The 22,315-nt window shown below is 42.2% G+C and overlaps 1 protein-coding gene and 1 pseudogene across 1 annotated transcript; both read left to right on the top strand.

Moving 5' to 3' along the window:
* Positions 1 to 1,595: 1,595 nt before the first annotated feature.
* Positions 1,596 to 8,378, top strand: LOC100594556 (neuroblastoma breakpoint family member 6-like protein). The gene is made up of 4 exons (XM_030824683.1): positions 1,596 to 1,761; positions 1,978 to 2,187; positions 4,725 to 4,827; positions 7,421 to 8,378. Exons 2-4 carry the CDS (start codon positions 2,010 to 2,012, stop codon positions 7,686 to 7,688), a joined length of 549 nt encoding a protein of 182 aa, XP_030680543.1. The 5' UTR covers positions 1,596 to 1,761; positions 1,978 to 2,009; the 3' UTR covers positions 7,689 to 8,378.
* Positions 8,379 to 19,073: 10,695 nt separating this feature from the next.
* Positions 19,074 to 21,628, top strand: LOC101179306 (annotated as a pseudogene).
* Positions 21,629 to 22,315: the final 687 nt, after the last annotated feature.

Genomic DNA, 22,315 nt, shown 5'->3' with positions numbered 1-22,315 from the left:
CAGGCTGGTCTTGAACTCCTGACCTCAAGTAATCCACCCACCTCGGTCTCCCAAAGTGCTAGGATTACAGGCATGAGCCACTGCACCCGGCCCAGACCCCCAATATTTGGAGACAGCATCCTTTTTGCCCATTCTGGGTCCTGAAAGATGTGTGCAGCTTACTGTAGGAACACAAGCTGACTGCCTTGGGGGTAGTGTTGGGTAGCTGCTATTGTGCTAAGGACTGAAATTGACTGAAATTACCTACAATTTACCATCTGGGCCTTCCTCTGGAAGTTGCAAGCCTTCAGTAGGCTCCAGAGTTCTGACATATTTACATCAGACAGATCCTGCCAGTGCAGTTGTTGTGTAGATTCCAGGTGCTTCTCATTCCACCATCTTCCCAGGATACTGTGTGACCTTCTGGATTTTGAATTCAGTCAAGCTGTTCTGTAACAGCTGGGGTGAAAGCCAACAAAGATCCTGCTAAGAAAGCTCCCTGGAAAAAAAATGTTCAAAAGTAACACAAATATCAAACTGGAAAGAAATTGATTTAGGAACCGAACCCAGGTTGTCATGGTGAAAAAAAGGGGCAGAACCTTAGCTACCCAACTGCAGCCTGGGGTATGAGGTGACAACTATCACTTTTTTAGTTTGGTTTGGCTAGCAAAGGTGGCCTTGTTATATAAATAAAGCCACTCAGGTAGTCAAAACCTTTATTTTCTGTTTTTTTCTCTCTCTCTGTTTTTTTCTTTTTGAGAAGGAGTCTTGCTCTGCCTCCCAGGCTGGAATGCAGTGGCGTAATCATGGCTCAGTGCAAGCTCTGCCTCCCGGGTTCATGCCATTCTCCTGCCTCAGCCTCCCAAGTAGCTGGGACTACAGGCGCCCGCCACCACACCTGGCTAATTTTTTGTATTTTCAGTAGAGACGAGGTTTCACCATGTTAGCTAGGATGGTCTCGATCTCCTGACCTCATGATCCACCCGCCTTGGCTTCCCAAAGTGTTGGGATTACAGGCATGAGCCACCGTGCCTGGCCGTATGCCCGGCTAATGTTTGAAAATTTTTTGTAGAGGCAGGGTTTCGCCATGTTGCCCAGGTTTGTCTCAAACTCCTTAGCTCAAGAGATCCAACCACCTTGGTCTCCCAAAGTGGTGGGATTACAGGTGTGAACCACTGCACCTGTCCTCTAAATCCATATAAATCAATTAGTCACACACTGAGCAGAATATTCCGGACTTTTTTTCTTATAATATAAATGATGGGGAAAACTGGAAAACCAAAGAAGAATGCCAAGGCTATCTAAAAGTGTTAAATTTTTCATTAGAAAGAAAATGACTTCATGACTGTTCTTAAGACAATGATAGAACTTGGGAAAATATGTATTCCTTGATGTTTTCTATGCATTTGCAATAATAAGCAATGAAAATATGGTTGAATTTTATAAAGAGATAGGCCTGTGGATTGTCACAAGGGTATACAAATACTGAGAATGACTGCCGAGGCAGTGGTCTCCGTTGGTGGTGACCTTCAGAAGAGACCTGTGTTTCCACATGGCCTAGACACCTGGAAGGCAGAGATCCTAACATTCCATGACACCCCCACCTTCTAATTCTGATTGTGACTCCAGACCGTTACCTGGCACTGGGTCTTACCTCTGGCATTCCTATCAGAGCCTGAACCACAGACAGTACCTTAGACTCTAAGCTTAAGCACCTTGTGCCTTGTTTTTGTGGCTAAGGATTCTCAGAGTTGTGGGATGCTGACAAAGTTTATCCCAAAGGTAAGTTATGAATCAGATCTGCTTTCTTTTGACTTGTTTAAATCCTTTGTTTAATGTAAAGAAACTTTATTGAGGTATAATTTACATACTATAAAATTTACCCATTATAATTGTACAGTTCAATAATTTTTAGTAATTTACCCAAGTAGTGCAACCATTACCATAATCCATGCATTTGTTTTTAATTTATTATTTGTTTGGGTTTATTCTTCCTAGGCTCTGATTCTACTTCCTCCACAAGCTTCAGCATGGCAGTGTCTCCCACCACTTGTTTTGGTCCAAGGGCAGAAATGAGCATCCTGGAAATCAATCAGTACTTGCGCTCTGAACTGGAAAAGTGCAAAGAGAATTTTCGAGACCTCACAGAGAAATTCCTGACATTCAAAGCTACTGTTTACTCCCTGGCCAATCACCTGCAGAAATACAGTAGGTCCCACAGGGGCATGGTCACCAAAGTGATAAATGATTGTCCATCTTTCCTCTGTGAAATGAAACACTGCAGACTTTATTCTGTATCAAAATTAATTTTATCCTAACCACACTCCCAGAAAGGTAGAAGTGGGCATTTTACTCTCAATTTGCCAAGGACAGAAAAGCTGAGGCACAAAGGTGTAAAGTTTGCAGGGCGAGTGTAGTGAGGAATAGAGACTAAAACCTTGGTTTAGGCATGAAACTGTCTTTCCCCTCTCAGCAATGAATATCAGATTCTACAAACATGTAACATCACTGTTGGCTAAAACATCTCAGGATTCAATTTAAACTTTTTTAAGAGCACCGATTTGCAAAGCACTGTGCCAACGGCACCAGGGATGAAAGGAGTAATACTATACACTATCTGCCTTGAAGGAACTTAAAACTACCTATTCTCAACTGAGTCACAGATATGTGGAGATGCAAACTTCAACAGCAGACATGGAGAAAAGTCTTTATGATACCTGGATCAAGATTCTCTTCCCACATAAGTTCAGATAAGCCATTCCTCATGTTCTGGTTAGATTGAGGGTATTTCCAGAAAAATCAGAGACTTTGTAACACCCTTTCTGTCTCTCTCTGAGTGTCAACTTTACAGACAGCAAGCAACTGCAGGTGGACGTCCAGGATCAGAGCTATGAGACATATGGCCAAAATGAGAACAAGGCCAAGTGGAACAGACTGCCGTTCTCAGCAGAAGGCCAGGCCAGGTTAGGGGCTGGCCCTTTCCTCTCTGCAGTTAGCGCTCACATTTTTAAATCCACTGTAAAATCCTAAACCTGTTACTAACAGTCAAGGAAGAGAAGCTGTAATGACAAGGAAACATGGGAATAAGGGCATGAGAGGAACAGGGATATTAGAAGAGGATTGTGGTTAACATTGAAATTGAGTTTGCTTTCCAATTTCTACAATTATTTTTATATAAATCATTGTGTGGGGGGTGGCTAAAAGTTGCTGTCTAACTTACTGTCATAGAAAAGTAAAGCCAAAAGCCCGCTTATTAAAGAAGTGAAAAGATGAGCTTTGATGTGTGGAAAAACTAGTTTAAGAAAAAAAAAACTTCATTCATTATAATTGTAGGAAAAATATTTCTCAAGCTAGAGAAGAAGAAAGATACTACCTAAGACCTTAGTATAAAGGTATTATTGTGCAGTGATTAAAGAGCATATACCCTAGGGCCAAATTTCCTGGGTTCAAATCTAACTTGTTTTCACTGTGCCTCAGTTTTCTCATCTGTAATGGTAATAGAGTAGAAACTACCTCTTTGGATAGTGGTGATGATCATATGATGATAATTCTTAAAAACCTGGCTGGGCGCAGTGGCTCACGCTTGTAATCCCAGCACTTTGGGAGGCCGAGGCGGGCGGATCACGAGGTCAGGAGATCGAGACCACGGTGAAACCCCGTCTCTACTAAAAATACAAAAAATTAGCCGGGCGTGGTGGCGGGCGCCTGTAGTCCCAGCTACTCGGAGAGGTTGAGGCAGGAGAATGGCGTGAACCCGGGAGGCGGAGCTTGCAGTGAGCCGAGATTGCGCCACTGCACTCCAGCCTGGGCGACAGAGCGAGACTCCGTCTCAAAAAAAAAAAAAAAAAAAAAAAACCTACTGCAACAGTACCATGACAAACACTATGTGTTGGTTCTCCCTTTAAAACACTATTAGCATTTGGGCATATATCATTTGGATCTTTCTCCTCCATATAGAGTTTTACACAGTTGTATACATATAAATGTGTAATCTTCTAATATTTTGGGATTATTGAAACTCTTGAAACAGGAGAACCATCAGTCCTACAGTTCTTAGTATCTTCCTAAACACACAGGGAGTCATTATTTCATGCCCTTATGTTCATGTTTTACTTAAGAGGCTGTAAGGTTTGGTGAATTGGCCTTAAGATTCGAAGTCATGGCCGGGCACAGTGGCTCACTTACTGTAATCCCAGCACTTTGGGAAGCCAAGGTGGCTGGATCATTTGAGGTCAGGAGTTTGAGAGCAGCCTGGCCAATATGGTGAAGCCCTGTCTCTACTGAAAATACAAAAACTAGCAGGCTGTGGTGGGGCACACTTGTAATCTCAGCTACTTGGGAGGCTGAGGCAGGAGAATAACCCAGGAGTCAGAGGTTGCAGTGAGCTGAGATCGTGCCACTGCATTCCAGCCTGGGGAACAAAGTGAGATTCCATCTCAAAAAAAAGAAAAGAAAAGAAAAAGATGTGGAGTCAGACCCCAGGGGATGTGAATTCTGACTGCCTCATTGCAGTTGAATCATCTTGTCAAGTTACTTTATCAGCCTGTGGGCTTTTCTTTCCTCATCTCTAAAACAGGGAGTAAGTAGTTGAGAGACTGAGGAATAAAGATATGGAAATCCCAGTGTAAAGCCTGGTACTGGGGATACTTTTATCCTTGAGATAGACCCTGCCTCCTGCCCTGCAGGCAGTGACCACAGCAGCACGTCCAGCCTTCCATGATGCAGGCATGTCTGTCTTTTCTCAGAGTGTGAAGAGGGCAAAGACCTTATAGAATCTGTGCTGGAGGAGGAGCTGCAGTTTCAGGAGAGGGAGCTGGCTGAACTGCCAAGGCCAGCTGCAAGGCTTCGGTAAGGAGGTTCCTCTGTGGGAAGTGTATAAATACTGTTTGAAGTGGGGCAGCTCAGGCAGGTAGAACAAAGAGCAAATTTGTGCAAGGAGAAGGGCAGAAATATACGAGGCAGGCACAGAACTAGACTAAGACACAGTGAGGCTATGGTCTAGTTAGGTCTCTAGGGTTTTCCATTAAATAGCATATTAGTAAAATGGAGACAGTTGCCTGCATTGGAATACTAGCAATGTGGCTTCTATTTGTGTGTCCTTGGTCAAATTTACTGCACTTTTCTGCACGTGATTAACCTAGGCTACTTCATTTATAAACTGGAAATACTGACAGTGTCTATCTTAGAGGGTTATGAAGATTAAATGCACAATTGCAAGTAGTTAAAACCATCTCTAACACATATAAAACTCTGAACAACTATTTTCTGTAATTATTACATTTGTTCCCATTTATAGATGTGGTGACTGTCATTAACATTTTCTATAAGAGATATGTTCAAACTTTCCAAAGTGCCTTTCATGATAAGAAAGTTTCTCCTCCAAACTTTTTTAAAAAGTATTACACTAGGTGGAGTATTAACTGATAGGGCTACTGGGTAGATAGATGATTGAGCAGCTGTTGTGTGGAAAATGAATTATTAATTCACTCGGGAGCAGCATTAACTATCCTTAGAGGGTTTCAGACATAAGGTAGATTGTAGCATTTGAAACTTCTTTTAATCCTTTGTTGAAATGAAATCATAGAAGCTCAAATATGTAAAACTCACCAAAGCAGAGATATTTGATTGAAGAGGTGGTAGGTCTGGAGCCCCTGTTTCTCCCCAGTATGTGTCTTTACTTCCCCTGACACTTTCTAGTAACTCTATGGAATAGAGTTTGAAAGAGGACCTGCAGATAACTACTTAGAAGAATAGCAGGGAGGAAATTCAAGCATTAGATGGGGTAGATGACTGCAAATGTTCAGTCCAGCTCTGGGATTACATGGTTCTCAGCATTAACTGAGTAACTACTTGTATGTGTACACACTACCAGGTGCTGTAAGTTGGGTAATAGGTGGCACTGTCTTTAGACTCACAGAGCTCACACTCTACATTGGAACCCATGTGTATTAGGCCATTGTGACACTGCTATAAACATGTATCTGAGACTGGGTGATTTATAAATAAAAGAGGTTTAATCGGCTCATGGTTCTGTGGGCTGTACAGGCTTCTGCTTCTGGGCAGGCCTCAGGAAACTTACAGTCATTGCAGAAGTCAAAGGGGAAGCAGGCATGGTATTCACATGGCCAGAACAGGAGAGAGAGAGAGAGCAAAGAGGGAGGTGCTACACTTTCAAACAACCAGACCTCATGAGAACTCACTATCACAAGAACAGGAAGAGGGAAATCCGCCCCCGTGATCCAGTCACTTTCCTGCAGGTCCCTCCCCCAACATTGGGGATTACAATCCAACATGAGGTTTGGGTGGGGACGCAGAGCCAAACCATATCACCATGATAAATATTTAAACAATAATTAGAAAACAATGAAATCCCACATAGAGTAATGAAATTGCTACTCAGAGCTTTACTTTTTTTTTTTTGAGATGGAGTCTTAGAGTGCAGTGGTATGATCTCTGCTCACTGCAACCTCCACCTCCCAGGTTCAAGCGATCCTCCCAGGTCAGCCTCCCAAGGAGCTGAGAGTACAGGTGCACACCACCATGCCAGCTAATTTTTGTATTTTTAGTAGAGATGGGGTTTCGCCATGTTGGCCAGGCTGGTCTCAAAACTCTGGACCTAAGGTGATCTGCCTGCCTTGGCCTCCCAAAGTGCTGGGATTACAGGTGAGCCACTGCACCTGGCCAGAACTTTAGTTTTAACTGTCTTCTTACTGATTATGGTCTATCTTCATGTCATTCAATAGAATACTGCCCTTCTTGACCTTTTCACTGATTTTTCTTTTTAACTTTCAATTAATACCAGAGATACCTGCCCAACACTTTTGAATCCAGCTTTTTTTTTTTTGCCAATTACTGCATAATGCTTGATGTATACTGTATGAAAATGTACTTAGGCTAAAGTGGGGAACCAAAGGGGCATCTTTTTAAAGCAAAGTTAGTAAAATAACAGACAAACTCAAGGCTGCTGCTTCATTCCTTCTGCCACAGGCGAGTCACACAACTTGTACAAGAATTCATCTTGGGCCAGGTGCAGTGGCTCATGCCTGTAGTCCCAGCACTTTGGGTTACCGAGGTGCATGAATCATTTGAGGTCAGGAGTTCCAGACTAGCATGGCCAACATGGCAAAACCCCATCTCTACAAAAAATATATAAATTATCCTGGCATGGTGGTGGGCACCTGTAGTCCCAGCTACTTGGAAGGCTGAGGCAAGAGAATTCCTTGAACCTGGGAGGCGGAGGCGGAGGTTGCAGTGAGCTGAGATCACGTCACTGCACTCCAGCCTGGGCGACAGAGTGAGACTCTGTCTCAAAAAAAAAAGAAAAAAAGAATTCAACTTGAGAGTTCCTTACAGGGATTCTAAGAGATCTCTCCTCTGAAACTTCTGTAACCTATTATTCACTACATTCCCTCTTACATTTTACTCTTCTTTCCCACCTTAGGATACATGACCCCTTAATTCAGGCTCAGGCTGAAGAACTGACCCACTTAAGACAGAAGATACAGGAAGGGAGAGATGTCTGCTACCTTTTCACCCAGCATGTGAAGGACACAGTCAAGTCTTTTGAGGGCCTTCTCAGGAACACTGGCATTGCCTACTACCAGAGACAGAGATTCTGTGAGCAAATGGTGCAAGGAAGACAGCTGACAGAGATCCTTGTCAGAAAACTTGCCACAGGTAAGTTGGCTGCAGGCTCTGAAGACCCTTAGCTCCTCCCAAGTGCCCCAAAGTGGGGAGAAAAAATGCAAAGTTATCTCCATTGTAGATTTTATTTTAGTTTTGACTATGGTCCTTCATCTGCATTCTATTGTTTTCTCTTTAGAGCACTCAGGTAATCACTTTTCATATTCTCTCAAGAGTTCTGAGTTTTGTTTTTTATTTTGAGACAGAGTCTTGCTCTCTTACCCAAGCTGGAGTGCAGTGACATGATCTTGGCTGACTGCAGTCTGTGCCTCCTGGGCTCAAGCAATCCTCCCACCTCAGCCTTCCAAGTAGCTGGGACTACAGGTGTGTGCCACCACACCTGGCTAATTTTTGTATTTTTTGTAGAGACAGGGTTTCTCCATGTTGCCCAGGCTGGTCTTGAACTACTGAGCTCAAGCGATCCACCTGCTGTGGCCTCCCAAAATGCTGGGATTACAGACATGAGCCACTGTGCCTGGCCTAAGAGTTCTTGGTTTCAATCAGTAAGAGAGATACAGTATAGTGGATTACTTCATCTTGATGAGCATAAGAACTCACCTTCATTTCTGGAAGATGTTTTCACTGGATATAGGATTCTAGTTGACAGTTTGTGTTTTTAAAAAGTGTTTGAAAAGTGATATTCCACTGTTTTCTGGCTTACATTGTTTCCAACAAGAAGTCTGCCATAATTCTTATTTTTGTTCCTCCGTATATAATATGTCTTTTTTGTCTGGCCGCTTTTGAGATTTTCTATTTATCACTGGTTTGAAGCAGTTTGATTAAGACCTTGTATAGTTTTGTCTTTTACATATTGTTTTACTTTATTTAGTTTCTTGCGTCTGCATGTTTATAGTTCTCATCAAATTTGAATGATAATGACATATATAGTCTTATCTATGGCATATACAATATATTTGGCATATATATATCAAATATATATAATGTATATTCTATTCTTTCTCTCTATCCTCTCCTTCAAAGACTCCAGTTATATTTGTATTAGCTGCTTTGAAATTTTACCACAGCTGACTAATGGTCTGTTCATTTTTGTTGTATCTTTCTTTTCTCTCTTTGTTTCTTTCTATTTCCATGTCTTGGAATTGATTAATCTTTCTTTAGCACCATCTAATCTGCTGTTAATCCTATCCAGTGTATTTTCATCTCAAACTTTATTTTTCATCTAAATTTAATTTATGTCTTTTTTTAAAGTCTTCTATGTAACTCTCCATCATTTCATATTTTCCTCTAGCTTCTTTATTTTATTCTATTTTTTGAGACAGAGCCTTGCTCTGTTGCCCAGGCTGAAGTGCAGTGGTGAGATTTTGGCTCACTGCAAACTTCACCTCCTGGGTTCAAGTGATTCCTGTGCTGCAGCCTCCTGAGTAGCTGGGATTACAGCACGTGCCTCCATACCCAGCTAATTTTCATATTTTTCAGAGAGATGGGGTTTCACCACATTGGCCAGGCTGATCTCAAACTCCTGACCTCATGTGACCCACCCACCTTGGCCTTGCAAAGTGCTGGGATTATAAGCATGAGCCACCACACCGGCCTAGCTTCTTTAATACAAGGAATATAGTTATATTTGTTTCAATGTGCTTGTCTACAGATTCTGTCATCTGTGTCCTTTTTATTATTTTTTAATTCTCACCTGATGTGTCCTTTCTAAGTCAGTTTAAGTAGATTGATTTCTTTCCCCCTTCTTATCATGGATTATAGTTTTCTGTCTCTCTGCATTCTTAACATTATTTGATTCAGGGTTAGACATTGTGAATCGTACCTTATTGAGTGCTGGATTTTTCTGCATCTTGTGTTAAAATTCTTTTAGCTTTGTTTTGGTATACAATAAAGTTACTTAAAAACAATTTTTGTCTTTTCAAGCTGACTTTTTAATTTTTTTAGGCAGGATAAGAGCAGCTATTAGTCAACGGCTATTTTTTTCCCACTATGGAGGCAAAATGACTTTTAAGAAAATAGACCTTATTTTTTAGAGTAGTTTCAGACTCACAGCAAATTGAGCAGGAAGTACAAAAAGTTCCCATATACCCCCTGCCTCCACACATGCGTAGCCTCCTAGACTATCAACGTCTCTCTCCAGAACAGCAAATTTGTTACAGTTGATGAACTTATATTGACGTGTCATTATCACACAAAGTCCCTAGTTTACATTGGGGGCAATAATCTTTTGAAGATTCTAAGCCAGTGATCTCCCACAGATTTGGCACCAGGGACTGGTTGCATGAAAGACAATTTTTCCACAGACAAGGTGGGGGTGGGGTGGTAGGGGCTGGGAATTGGGTGGTTTCAGTATGAAACTGTTCCACCTCAGATCATCAGGCACTAGTTAGAGTCTCATAAGGAGCAGCAATGCCTTCCTCTTTGATGCACAGGAAGACCCCTCTGCTGTGGATATAGCCAGTAAGTGCTCCTTTGATAAGAAAAATAAAGCTCCATCAATCTCTCAGTAGCTCCTATATTCTACATGCTCACCACCTCTGTCTAAACTGAGAGATGTTATTCTCTGCAGGCAGGCCCTAAACATTCACTTTAAAAAAGTGATTAGGCTGAACACAGCTCTGGGATCAAGTCTCAAGTACAGGTCCCTGGTGGGTCAGGTAATTTGCTCTGTTCCTGTCCTCACCTCAGTCCCTCTGGTCCAGACTGGCATCTGCAAGCTGGCATACTCAAAGCAGGCCAGAATGGACTCTCTGCCACTACTGCCGCACATGTACAAATCCTTTTAACAGATCTCCTTCTTTAAAATGGGACATCTTATCTTTCCTGAAATATATATATTTTTTGAGACACGGTCTCTTGTTCTGTCACCCAGGATAGAGTGCAGTGGCATGATCTCGGCTCACCACAACCTACAACCCGAGGTCAAATGACCCTCCCATCTCAGCCTCCTGAGTAGCTGAGACCACAGATGCATGCCACTACTCCTGGCTATTTTTTTTGCCTTTTTGGTAGAGACAGGGTCTTGCCTTTTTGCCCAGGCTGGCCTCAAACTCCTGAGCTCAAGCAATTCATCCACCCCTGCCTCCCAAAGTGCTGGGATTACAGATATGAGCCACCACATCCAGGCTTCCTGAAATATTCTTGATAATTATAGTTCCTGAACAGTTTTCCTAAGCTGTTCTAGCCATCCCAAGAATGTTGGCAGGCTTGTCCATATGTTTGGAGGTGCAATTATAATGGTTCCTGGGTTTCAAGCTCCAGTCTCCATCTCCCCTCAGGTGCTTGCTTTCCCATAAGGTTCTATCTGGCTGCTAGAGTATCAGCGGATTTCCATAAAGACAAGACTTTGATCTTGGCAACCCTTTGGTAAATAGCCAGAGTTCTCAATCTTTGTGCAGCACCAAGGTATTTTTAAGATGTCTGTTAGTTTAGTCTCAGTGTTGTAATTCAATCTAAATAAACAAAGAGGTTATCTGCTGGAGAAAAGGATGAATCTAACAGCAATGCCACCAGCATGCCCTCTTCCCAGAATAACTCCACGCTAGCCATTGGAGCTTCTTTAGGTATATAAGAGCCCTTTGGGTTGGTAGCCTCACTGGTGTGCCTATAGACTAGAATCTTGACCTATATCTCCTCTCCCTTACTTGAATGTTTGACTTCACTTTGGGGGCAAAAGTTTGGGTTGTTAGGAGACCATATGCTTTATATACTCTTCTATGCAATAGAAAGAGATTATATTAATTCACTCATTGAGCTTTCATAGTAATGTAAACCATATTAGGCTTGTCATTCTGTCAGTGATGGGTGTAAGTATGTGGCTTTAATTAGTCATACCATCTTCTGACAACGGCATCCTTATTTCTCTTTCTGGTTTCACAATAAGGTGCAGAAGAAGGTCTTTACCATCTGTTAAAGATGTTCAGGGCCAGGCACAGTGGCTCACACCTATAATCCCAGCCCTTTGGGAGGCCTAGGTGGGTGGATCACTTGAGGTCAGGAGTTTGAGACCAGCCTGGCCAACATGCTGAAACCCCATCTCTACTAAAAATGCAAAAATTAGCCAAGCATACTGGTGCACGCCTTTAGTCTCAGTCACTCAGGAGGCTGAAGCATGAGAATCCTTTAGACCTGGGAGACAGAAGTTGCAGTGAGCCAAGATGGTGCCTCTGCACTCCAGCTTGCGTGACAGAATGAGACTCTGTCAAAAAACAACAACAACAACAAAATATGTTCAGGAGAGATATTTTGTAGAGAGGAAGATATTCTCTAGTACCTATAAGTCATCTCAAGGAGGTGGTCATACCTTTCCTAGTGCTAGAAAAGCACTACTCAGAGACCTTCAGTGTTTTCCCACCTCCTGTCAATCTGCGTTATACTTCCCATATCTCCATGTGGGAGGCATCCCTGTGGAGTTTGCTTAGCACTTGGCCATGCTTTGTTTGAAGCCTTAAAAGCTCTTAAAGAAAGTTGCCTTATGTTCCCTGATGAGAAGATGAAGTTGGCAAAAGAATGGTGAAAAGCAGGGATCTTGATGAGAGGCCTCTGACTACCCCTTTAGTGATCAGCATCTTCATTTCCCATCTCATTCCATGTCCTGGTGGAATGGCGGCAGAAGGTGAGATCCAGAGCCAGTGGCAGCACCTGAAGGAGACCCTTTTCATCAACAACTGCCTGCGAGAAAAGCTGGAACGTCATCTCAGCAGCTTTCATGAAGAAAATGGTAGGAGAGGCCCAAGTCGGTCTGCTTCTGGCAATATGTATTTTTCTAAAGGCTTGTGACTGGGGCAGACTTTTATAGATTTCAAGCACTTTGACATAGTTTACTTCACTTATTCATTAAAATTGTCCCAGCTAGAGAGGTAGGGCAGCTACTATCATTCCTATTTATAGGTAAATAAATAGGCTTAAAGATTTGCCTCCATCTTAGAGGTATCTACCTCTAAAATCATTCTTGTGATTCCTAAGCTGTCTGCTGTCTTCTGTCTGCTGCTGTACACTGCCTGCTGTCTCTCTGCTTCTTAGGTGATTGGCATTCAGTAGAACCCAGATTTCTGAGCACCTCATGTAGCAGAATGAGAGTCTCCTCTGCTGCCATCCTCATCAGCTTCCCTTATGTCTTGGTTACTCTTCATTCTACCACCCCAAGGTGGTTCCCTCCAACCCTCCTCCTCTCAGATTGCTGTCACACAAAGGCCATCATTTCATAACATTGTGCTGGGCCAGAAGAACCGTAACCAGGTCCCTTCCCATACCAAAGCAACAACAATTTTGGAAAAGCCTCCTTCATATTGCAGCCATCAGACATGATAATACATGTGATGTGCTGGCATTTGTTGAGAATCATGTGAAAATTAAGCTTCTGCCCCATCACACTAAAGTTCCAGCCCTCCACGGTTTTCTCCCTAGGCTAAGAGAGGAAGAACATGAAATGTGCAGAAAGCATTCTCTTAAGCAAACGTGTATAACTTGCCTAAATTGTAATTATTTCCTGGAAGAGGATGCACCTCTAACCTCTACAGGCAAATCATAGATTCCGTTTTCCAGCTGTATAATGAAAACAGAGTTCTCAGAGAATACCGGAGACTCCCCCGACTTGCCTAAATCAAATTTCCAGAGGTAAGTGGAGAAAGCCACAATATGTAGTCACTCTCAGATGGGCCCCTTCTCTTGTCACACTCCACTGTAGAAACAAAAGAGGACGGGGAGGCCAGAGCTACTCAAAACCTTATAACCCACAATTCTCATAGTTATTCTCAACTTAGAGAGGGCTGCATTCTAGACGCACCCCCTCCAGGCCCCCAGACTGCCAGGCTCCGGGAATAAGTAGCTCTGAGAAATATAGTATTTCGGTGCAAGCCACGCTCCACTATTGCAAATTGGAGAAGAGAAGGACAAACTTAAAAGGTGAAAAGATTTAAGAGAACAACATGGTGAAACCCCGTCTCTACTAAAAATACAAAAATTAGCTGGGCATGGTGGCACGTGCCTGTAGTCCCACCTACTCAGGCGGCTGAGGCAGGAGAATCATTTCAACCTGGGAGGCGGAGGTTGCAGTGAGCCAAGATTGCGCCACTGCACTCTAGCCTGAGTGACAGAGCAAGACTCCATCTCAAAAAAAAAAAAGGAAAGAAAGAAAGAAAAGATTTAAGAGAACAATTATTTTAATTGAATATATTTTGTCAAGATTAAATCAACTTTCCCCTAGAATACTGAAAGAATAAGCAATCATAATTTAGGTTCTAAGTTACTGGTCTTTGAGAAAGTGTGAAAACCAAAAAGGTGCCATAAGCCAAAAAAGAGCAAAAGTCCTAGTTTTCAAACTGATCAAAATAAAGTACTAAAAAATTGAAATCGTCATAGTTCATCTTGGTCCTTGGCAAAATACAAATTTATTGATTGAAATTATAATATCCTAGCTACCTTATTGTGCCTAGCTCTTACCACTGAGGAGAAAAACCAAACGCAAACAAAAGTATGTTCAAATTGGCAAAAATGTTTACAAACCTGCAAAATCTCTTCAGCCTATCCCTTAAACTCCAGACTTGGTATTTACTAAGCTCTGCTGTGTACAATACCCACCTTAATATCTATTCTTGCACAGGTTCTGTTAGGTATAAGCCAAGATCACATGGGATTTTTTTTTTTTTACCCTCTCATGCCTATGTTTGCTTCTGCTTCCCAAGACCCTTCTGAGTAAGGACTGTCCTCAGACTACTGGAGTCACTTAGTCACAAGCTTGCCTGAGGCTCAAAGCTGGCAATACCTGGGAGTTTATGTCAATCCCACAGCACCCAGCAACCCTGCCTGCAAAGTATTTACCCATGATTGACAGGTCCAGGTACATGAAAGCCCAGCTACTTGACTTAAGGGGTACCTTTGTGGTGAATTAGCTTTGGGAAAAGGGAATCCAGAGGCCAACTTTGTAAAAATCCAGATAGGTAAGTGGAAAGAAATCTTTGCCTTGGAAGTCCAATTGAGAAAGATAGTGATTTACTTCAGACTGTGAAAAGAGAGACTAAAATCTTTACTTTCTCATGGGAAAGAAGCTTATGGTGAAAGAGAAACAAAGAGAATGGTGGGAAATAGGGTGGGTCTACTCAGTAGCTTTAAATCATTCTGTCATATTATAAAGCCTGGTGAGGTTTTAACTAACACAAGTGCCTGGACTCTACACATAGAGATTCTGATTTAAATGATTCCAGGTGGGTGGAAGCCACTAGTAGTCTTAAAAAGCTCCCAAGTAATTTTAACATGTGGCTAGAGATGAAAAGGACCATCTATCTACTAGCATGTCAAGTCGCCAGCATAGAAGTGTCCTAAATGTGCAGCTACCTCATAGAAAAGGCTTAACACCACCCATTGATGGAATTTGCCTTCCTCTCTCCATGGTTTTGTTTGCATAGCATGGAAAAAAGAGAAGAGAAAAAGAGGTAGATGAATAGATTGAAACTATAATTTGCCTATGTAGAGCAGTTTCTCAAACTTTTCTGACCACAAGATGCAGGGAGAAATATATAATTCTTTGTGATCAGTTTTAAAAAAATCTTTTACTATGTGTAATCCACCCTACCTAGTATTTAAATAAAGCCTGTAGTAGTAAGCAGTCCACTATATTGATTTCACAACCCATAAGTTGTTCAGAATTGCAATTAGAAAATTTTTACTTTTGGCCAGGCGTGGTGACTCACGCCTGTAATCCCAGCACTTTGGGAGGATCACCTGAGGTTGGGAGTTTGACACCAGCTGGACCAACGTGAAGGAACCCCGTCTCTACTAAAAATTAAAAAAAAATTTTTTTAAAAATTAGCTGGGCATGGTGGTGCCTGCCTGTATTCACAGCTACTTGGGAGGCTGAGGCAGGAGAATTGCTTGGACCCTGGGGGTGGAGGTTGTGGTGAGCCAAGATTGCACCATTGCACTCCAGCCTGGGCAACAAGAGTGAAACTGTCTCAAAAAAAAAAAAAAAAAGAGAAAAGAAAAAGAAAGAAAAAAAGAAAAAAGTTTTTTTCACTTTTGCTCAGCCTTTTTATCAAGCAAAAACCCAAAAGAACATTTACTGTAAAAGAACATTGACTATAAACATCTTTCTGTGAATCCTTATTTTTGTCCTAGTCACCATGACCCAATAATCTCTAGAGCCTCTTAGTGTTCTCCAGATTGAAGGCTTCCCTCTAACTGCTCCTAAACTCTGTGATGTAGTGGAAAAGGTTTGAGGCCTCGATTCTCACCCCAGGTTTTTCGCCTACACATCATATGGCCTTAGCCTCTTGACACCATTGTCTCCTTATGGCCAAAGATGGAACTGTACTTGGGTGGTATCTGAGCACCCTGTTGGCTTTGACATTCTAGGGCTCTTCCCTTGGCACCACTCTCTTATTTAAAAGGAATAGGATGTGGACTTAGGAGGGTTATTTCTCTGCAAACTATCCTCTCTTTCTTATGACAAGCTATTTCTGAATGTGCACATTTGAGGCTAAGCAAATCCCTTCCTGGGAGGTGTGAAAGACCTTTATTTCTCTCCAGAGGAGTATTATGGAGGTGGTAGAGACCTAGCTAACTCATCTGCAGTGGCTTTGAGCAAGGCTTTTAGAATCATAAGGTGGCTGGGGTCCTGTGTCCTACACCACAGGCCAGCTAGTTCATTTCAGGAGACTTTCTTTTCAATCTATTATTACTATCTTCTTCTACGCTGTAGTTCACTACCAGAGGTTATCCACTTAGCTGCACTCAGTTTGCACCTGGCCTGTATCACCGCTTAGCTCTCACTCCAGCCTCAGTTAGGTATCAGCAAGACCTCACCAAAGATTATTGTTTCATTGTATGCGTGTGTGTGTTTTTGTTTGTTTCAGGTAACAACTAATGTTGGAACTATGGAAAGCTCTTCTCTACTTTTAACAAAGCTTAGTCACAAACAGTTCCGCAGTTGATGAGAAAAACTAAAACAACAGAACAATTGAAAGTCCAAATCTGAAAACTCCATTTCTGAGAAGCACATTTTATAGCCACTCCAGATTTGTATTCCAAATGGATAGTTTGATTGTAGAAATCACATCCCTTCAGCCTGCAAATGTGATAACTGCCCAAGAGACAGTGATGCCTAGATCCATAGATAATCCCCTTTCCCCCATCCTATGTATAACTGGAGTCAATAGCAGCTAGAGGAAAATGGCAAGGACTTGGAACCAAGATTAAGTAAGAATAACACTGCTGTAGACTGCTTATCAGCTCTTCAGCATATGTCCATTTTCCTTGAAGGATGAGCATTTAGAAACCTCTTACAATAAAGTTTATTTTACACACATTCTCTTGCCTATAATTTTTTTGTACAAATCACAATTATAAAACTTTCTTGCTCCAGCTAAAAGCAGGAAACTCAACCACACATGTGTTCACTACATGTATACCACAGAATGGTAGCAGCCAGTCTGATTGCATCACTTGATTCCAAAATTAAATATTAGCACTCAGTAGTGAAACTACATGTATCTCTAACTCTGGAAGCCACAGGCAAGATACTCCTGTTTAATGCAGGGAAAGAGATCTATAAGCAAGGCAGCAGTCTCACACATGTATATTCCTGGGAAACCCAAGGAAACAATGACAGTGATGCAGGGCAGGCAAGCCCCAAAACTGGTTTGTAGACTGGGAAATTTCTCCCAGACTGTAGTTTCCTTGGCTTTGCCAAGGAAAGAGTTCAAAGGCAAGCCGCTGGTGAGAGAAAGCAACTTTTATTGAACTGGTGCTGCTTCTTGCAAAGCAGGGCTAACCCATAGGCAGTGTGCCCAGAGTTGGTGCCTGTGGGCTGCTAGCTAGTTGTATTTAGACCCACTTTTAATTACATGCCAATTAAGAGGTAGGTTTTTCAGAACTTTCTGGAAAAGGGGCAGGGAGTTTCCAGAACCATATAAAGTAACTTCCAGGCCATTGCCAAGGTGTGTTCCATGACATTTGTAAACTGGCCATGGTCCCAGTGTTAGTGTCTTTATGCTCATAAGCAGTGAGAGCAAGTAGAGGTCACTTTCATCATCATCTGCTGGTTTCAGCAGGCTTCTTCACGGCACCCTGTTTTGACCAGATCCTGCTCTGTTCAATGGGGTTGTGACTAGAAAATAAGTCTTTCTGGTCGCCTGCCTCTTTTCTCCATCAGAGATTATATGCTCCTCCTTAATCTTAAGGGGCTTGCAGAAGGGTAGGGGTTCATCTTCTGTAACTGCTTCCTGCTGATGTTATGGGCATAGACCCCGCCCAGCACTGGAGAAGTAAAATCTCTGGATACCTGTTCTAAAAGGCCCAAAGGCAGGATGTCTTTATTTTCTGGGTCAGAAGAGGGGATGGGTTGAAAGCCTTGTGCCAGCATCATCTTTACATGGAATTATTGTAATCTAGGAGACACAAACTTTATAAGGAGGTTAAACAAGCAAAGACCAAAGATTAGCAATAACAAGATATCTGTTAAAGGTCCTAGGAAGGGTAAAAACCAAGTGTCTGCTGGTAGAGATTCCTTTATTGAATTCCATCATCAGGGCAAAGCGGTAAGAAAGAAAACATAATTAGGAGTAAGAGAAAAACTTTCATGCTCATCCAGAGCATCATGTTATTAATACTTATCTGTGCATTTGCAAAACAATAGCTTTAATCTTCTGGGAGTTTGCAAGTATAGGTCATGGCATCTTCCTCTGACATCTGTGAGGACTCATAAGAATCTTTGAGGCTGGGCACGGTGGCTCATGCCTGTAATCCCAGCACTTTGGGAGGCTGAGGCAGGCATTTCACAAGGTCAGGAGTTCGAGACCAGCCTGGCCAACATGGTGAAACCTCGTCTCTACTAAAAATACAAAAAAAAAAAAAATTAGCCAAGCATGGTGGCACGTGCCTGTAATCCCAGCTCCTCAGGAGGCTGAGGCAGGAGGATTGCTTGAACCCAGAAGGTGGAGGTTGCAGTGAGCCAAGATTGAGCCATTGCACTCCAGCCTAGGCGACAGAGCAAGACTTCATCTAAAAAAGAAAAAAAATTAACTTTGGAGTTTAACAGCAGTGGGAGTGCCTAATAATGCCTGATAGGGGCCCTTTCCATTTTGGTTGTAATTGATTCTTGGGGGATCCTTCTTTCTAAGTTTTTAGTAAGAGTAAGTCTCCTGGTTGAATGGGGGGAGTTAATCCTTTTCCTTGTGGGAGGTTACGGTTTCATTTCCATGTGATTGAAGGGCCTTTTGAACCTGGCCTAAGTTGATAATCTATGTGTCTCTTCATCAAACAGTAGGTCTAAAGTTAAAAAGGGCCTTCCGAGCTGCTCAGGCGACCCAGTGCTCGGTTGGCCCTGGCCGCGCTTAACTGTCGGCAGCCCAGGCCATGGGGCAGCCTGGGCCTTCCGCTGACGGGCTGCGGGCGGGCAGGCGGGAAGCATAGTGTGGGTCGCAGTCGCGGCCCCCGCCGCCGGCCCTGGCCGCGGCATCATGAACATAGACCTGGAGTTCCACATCCGGCACAACTAACCCTGGAACAAGTTGCCGGCCAACGTGAGGCAGTCATTAAGTGGAGATGGCTCATCATGGAGGTCTTCATCTTTGTCTTCACATCAAGTAGGCTGAGGAGGAGGAAATACAGAAAGTATTGGTCTTGCTGTTCAGAGTGGCAGAGGAGGAAGAAAATCCCAGTCGTCTTGGAAATTCACAGAGAGAATATAAAAATCAGGTTGTCCTGTACAGTATCTGCAATCAGTTACGATACAGAAATCACTTAAACATGTCAAGAAAGATGAACGCAGATACTATGAGGAACTGCTAAAGTACAGCCGAGATCATCTCGTGCTGTACCCTTACCGTCTATCGGATATTATGGTGAAGGGCTTGAGGATAACACCATTTTCGTATTACACTGGGATTATGGAGGATATTATGAACAGTGAGAAAAGTTATGATTCATTGCCCAATTTTACTCTGCTGACTGTCTAAGGCTTCTTGGCATAGGAAGAAACCAGTATATTGATCTTATGAATCAGTGTAGATCATCAAAAAAATTATTCAGAAGGAAAACAACCCGTGATCTTCTACCAATAAAGCCAGTGGAAATTGCCATGGAGGTGTGGTGGGTGGTGCAGGCTGGGTATATCACAGAAGATGACATCAGGATATGCACTTTGCCTGAGAACTGTGCTATTTATAAGATCGTCGATTCAGGCCCTCAACTCTCTGGATCACTAGATTACAATGTAGTACATAGTTTGTATAACAAATGATTTATTTATCTGGATGTACCAATGTCTGAAGACAGTTGTATAGCAGTTCCACGTCTTGAAGGTATTGTAATGAATCGAGTGCTTGTTTTGATTGTTTTGAAACTCTACTCTGTAAGATATTTGTTTCAATAGATGAGCACACAAATGTGGCAGAGCTTGCAAATGTCCTTGAGATTGACTTATCCCTGGTTAAGAATGCTGTTTCAATGTATCGCCTATTGGGCTTTGCCCGTAAGAAGGGACAAGTAATAAATTTGGATCAACTTCATTCATCATGGAAGAATGTTCCATCTGTAAACGGATTAAAGAATACTTTAGTTCCACAGAAGACGCTCTTGTCATGGGATGGAGGGGAAAGTAGGAGGCCTGTACAAGAAGCTTCATCGGCAACTGACACTGATACAAATAGTCAAGAAGATCCAGCTGACACCGCCAGTGTAAGCAGCCTGAGTCTGTCTACAGGACACACGAAGCGCATCACATTCCCATTTGACTCCACTCTTACTGCCTTCTTAATGATGGGAAATCTTTCACCAGTTCAGAGCACTGGTGAAGGAGAAGCAGAGTTATTTTGATCATGCACTTACTCTGAGAAACACAATACTGTTTCTGCATCATAACAAAGATCTAGTTGTGCAAACTGCACAGCCAGACCAACCCAATTATGGTTTTCCCCTGGATCTCTTATGCTGTGAAAGCCTTCTTCATCTGGACCCTGCAACTTGCAGCAGAGTTCTAAACAAAAATTACATGCTGCTTGTTTCCATGGCTCCCCTCACCAATGAAATCCAGCCTGTCAGCAGCTGCACCCCTCAGCATATTGGACCAGCTATCCCAGAAGTCAACTCCATCTGGTTTAAACTGTACATTTATCACATCACTGGACAAGGACCACCATCCCTTTTATTGTCCAAAGGTACAAGACCTCAAAAACTGCCAGATATGTTTCAGAGTTATGATCGATTGCTAATAACATCTTGGGGTCATGATCCTGGAGTAGTTCCTACCTCAAATGCGCCCACGATGTTGAATGATGCTTTAACACATTCTGCAGTTTTAATTCAGGGGCATGGTCTGCATGGGATAGGAGAAACTGTCCATATCCCATTTCCATTTGATGAAACAGAACTACAAGGAGAGTTCACTCGTGTCAATATGGGTGTTCATAAAGCATTGCAGATACTAAGGAACAGAGTGGACTTACAACATCTCTGCGCATATGTCACCATGTTGAATGCTTCCAGCCAACTTGCAAATAGAAAACTCAGTGATGCTTCTGATGAGAGAGGAGAACCTGATTTAGCTTCTGGCTCAGATGTAAATGGGAGTACAGAGTCATTTCAAATGGTCATTGAGGAAGCAACTGTAGATTCAGCAACAAAGCAAACCTCTGGTGCCACAACAGAAGCAGATTGGGTTCCTCACGAGCTGTGCTTTGGAATTCCACTGTTCAGTTCCAAATTAAACCGGAAAGTTTGTAGGAAAATTGCTACACATGGCCTTTGCAGAAAAGAGAGCCTTCAAAACCTCTTACATTCCAGTAGAAAACTCTCCCTGCAAGTCCTTAACTTTGTTCACTCATTCCAGGAAGGTGCTTCAACATTGGATATTCACGCAGAGCCCAGTTTTTCAAGTTTGCTGTCACAGTCATCGTATGCTGACATGGGTGTTCCACGTCCTGCAAAAAACTTAATATTTAAAGATGGTGTCTTATCAGAAGGGAGTAGATGGTCACCTTCCTCACTTCTTATTGCTAATCTCCATTTGCAATAATTTGGTTACATTGTTTGTTGCTCACACTTTCTGCCTTTTTTCTTTCTTAACGTTAGCTTTATAGTGTCAGCCACTAAAAAGCATCCTGCTGCTGCAGAGCAATTCTTGCTTAACTAATATGAAAAGTTTGGGGAACATATTCATGTTTTCTGAAGTTTTGCTCATTATTGCACATCTTATTGCAACAGAGTGCTTTTTAGCAGCCAGCACTGTATTTTTTACTTTGAGACAATCTACATTTCTTTTATAAAACTAAGTATATACTTTATAGGTTTTATGATGACTATTATGTTTATAAGCAATCACTATGAAAATTGCAATGGTAATTTTATATGTTAGTTTATCAAACATAATCTTGTTTAATTTTATATTTTGTTACCTATACTTTGGGGGATCAAGGGAAAAGATGGAACTCTTCCTCTGAAAAGGCTTCTTGGTACTTAAAGTAGTAAAACTATAATGAGAGATGATATGATAGGGCATTATGAATTCCTAAGGGTGTCTAAATTATGTATGCCAGTTGGACATTGTAGAAGGTATGTAAATCAGCATAGTTATGTATAACTTAACCTTGATTTATGAGTTCTTAACTCAGATTATGACTATTCATTGACATCTCATGAGAAGCTTTAGAAAACTTTCTATTGTTAAACACCATTTATATGTGGACTTCTGTTGTCACTGACT

Source organism: Nomascus leucogenys, chromosome 12 (assembly GCF_006542625.1).
Source record: "Nomascus leucogenys isolate Asia chromosome 12, Asia_NLE_v1, whole genome shotgun sequence".
NCBI classification, from domain to species: domain Eukaryota; kingdom Metazoa; phylum Chordata; class Mammalia; order Primates; family Hylobatidae; genus Nomascus; species Nomascus leucogenys.
This window is presented reverse-complemented; position numbering and strand designations above follow the sequence as displayed.

Bases quoted from the DNA above. Each gene is read 5' to 3' on its own strand.
- LOC100594556 (XM_030824683.1), top strand. From the start codon at position 2,010: ATGGCAGTGTCTCCCACCACTTGTTTTGGTCCAAGGGCAGAAATGAGC. The intron at 2,188-4,724 runs GTAGGTCCCACA...GTCTTTTCTCAG, and splicing joins CAATCACCTGCAGAAATACA to AGTGTGAAGAGGGCAAAGAC. The intron at 4,828-7,420 runs GTAAGGAGGTTC...TTCCCACCTTAG, and splicing joins AGGCCAGCTGCAAGGCTTCG to GATACATGACCCCTTAATTC.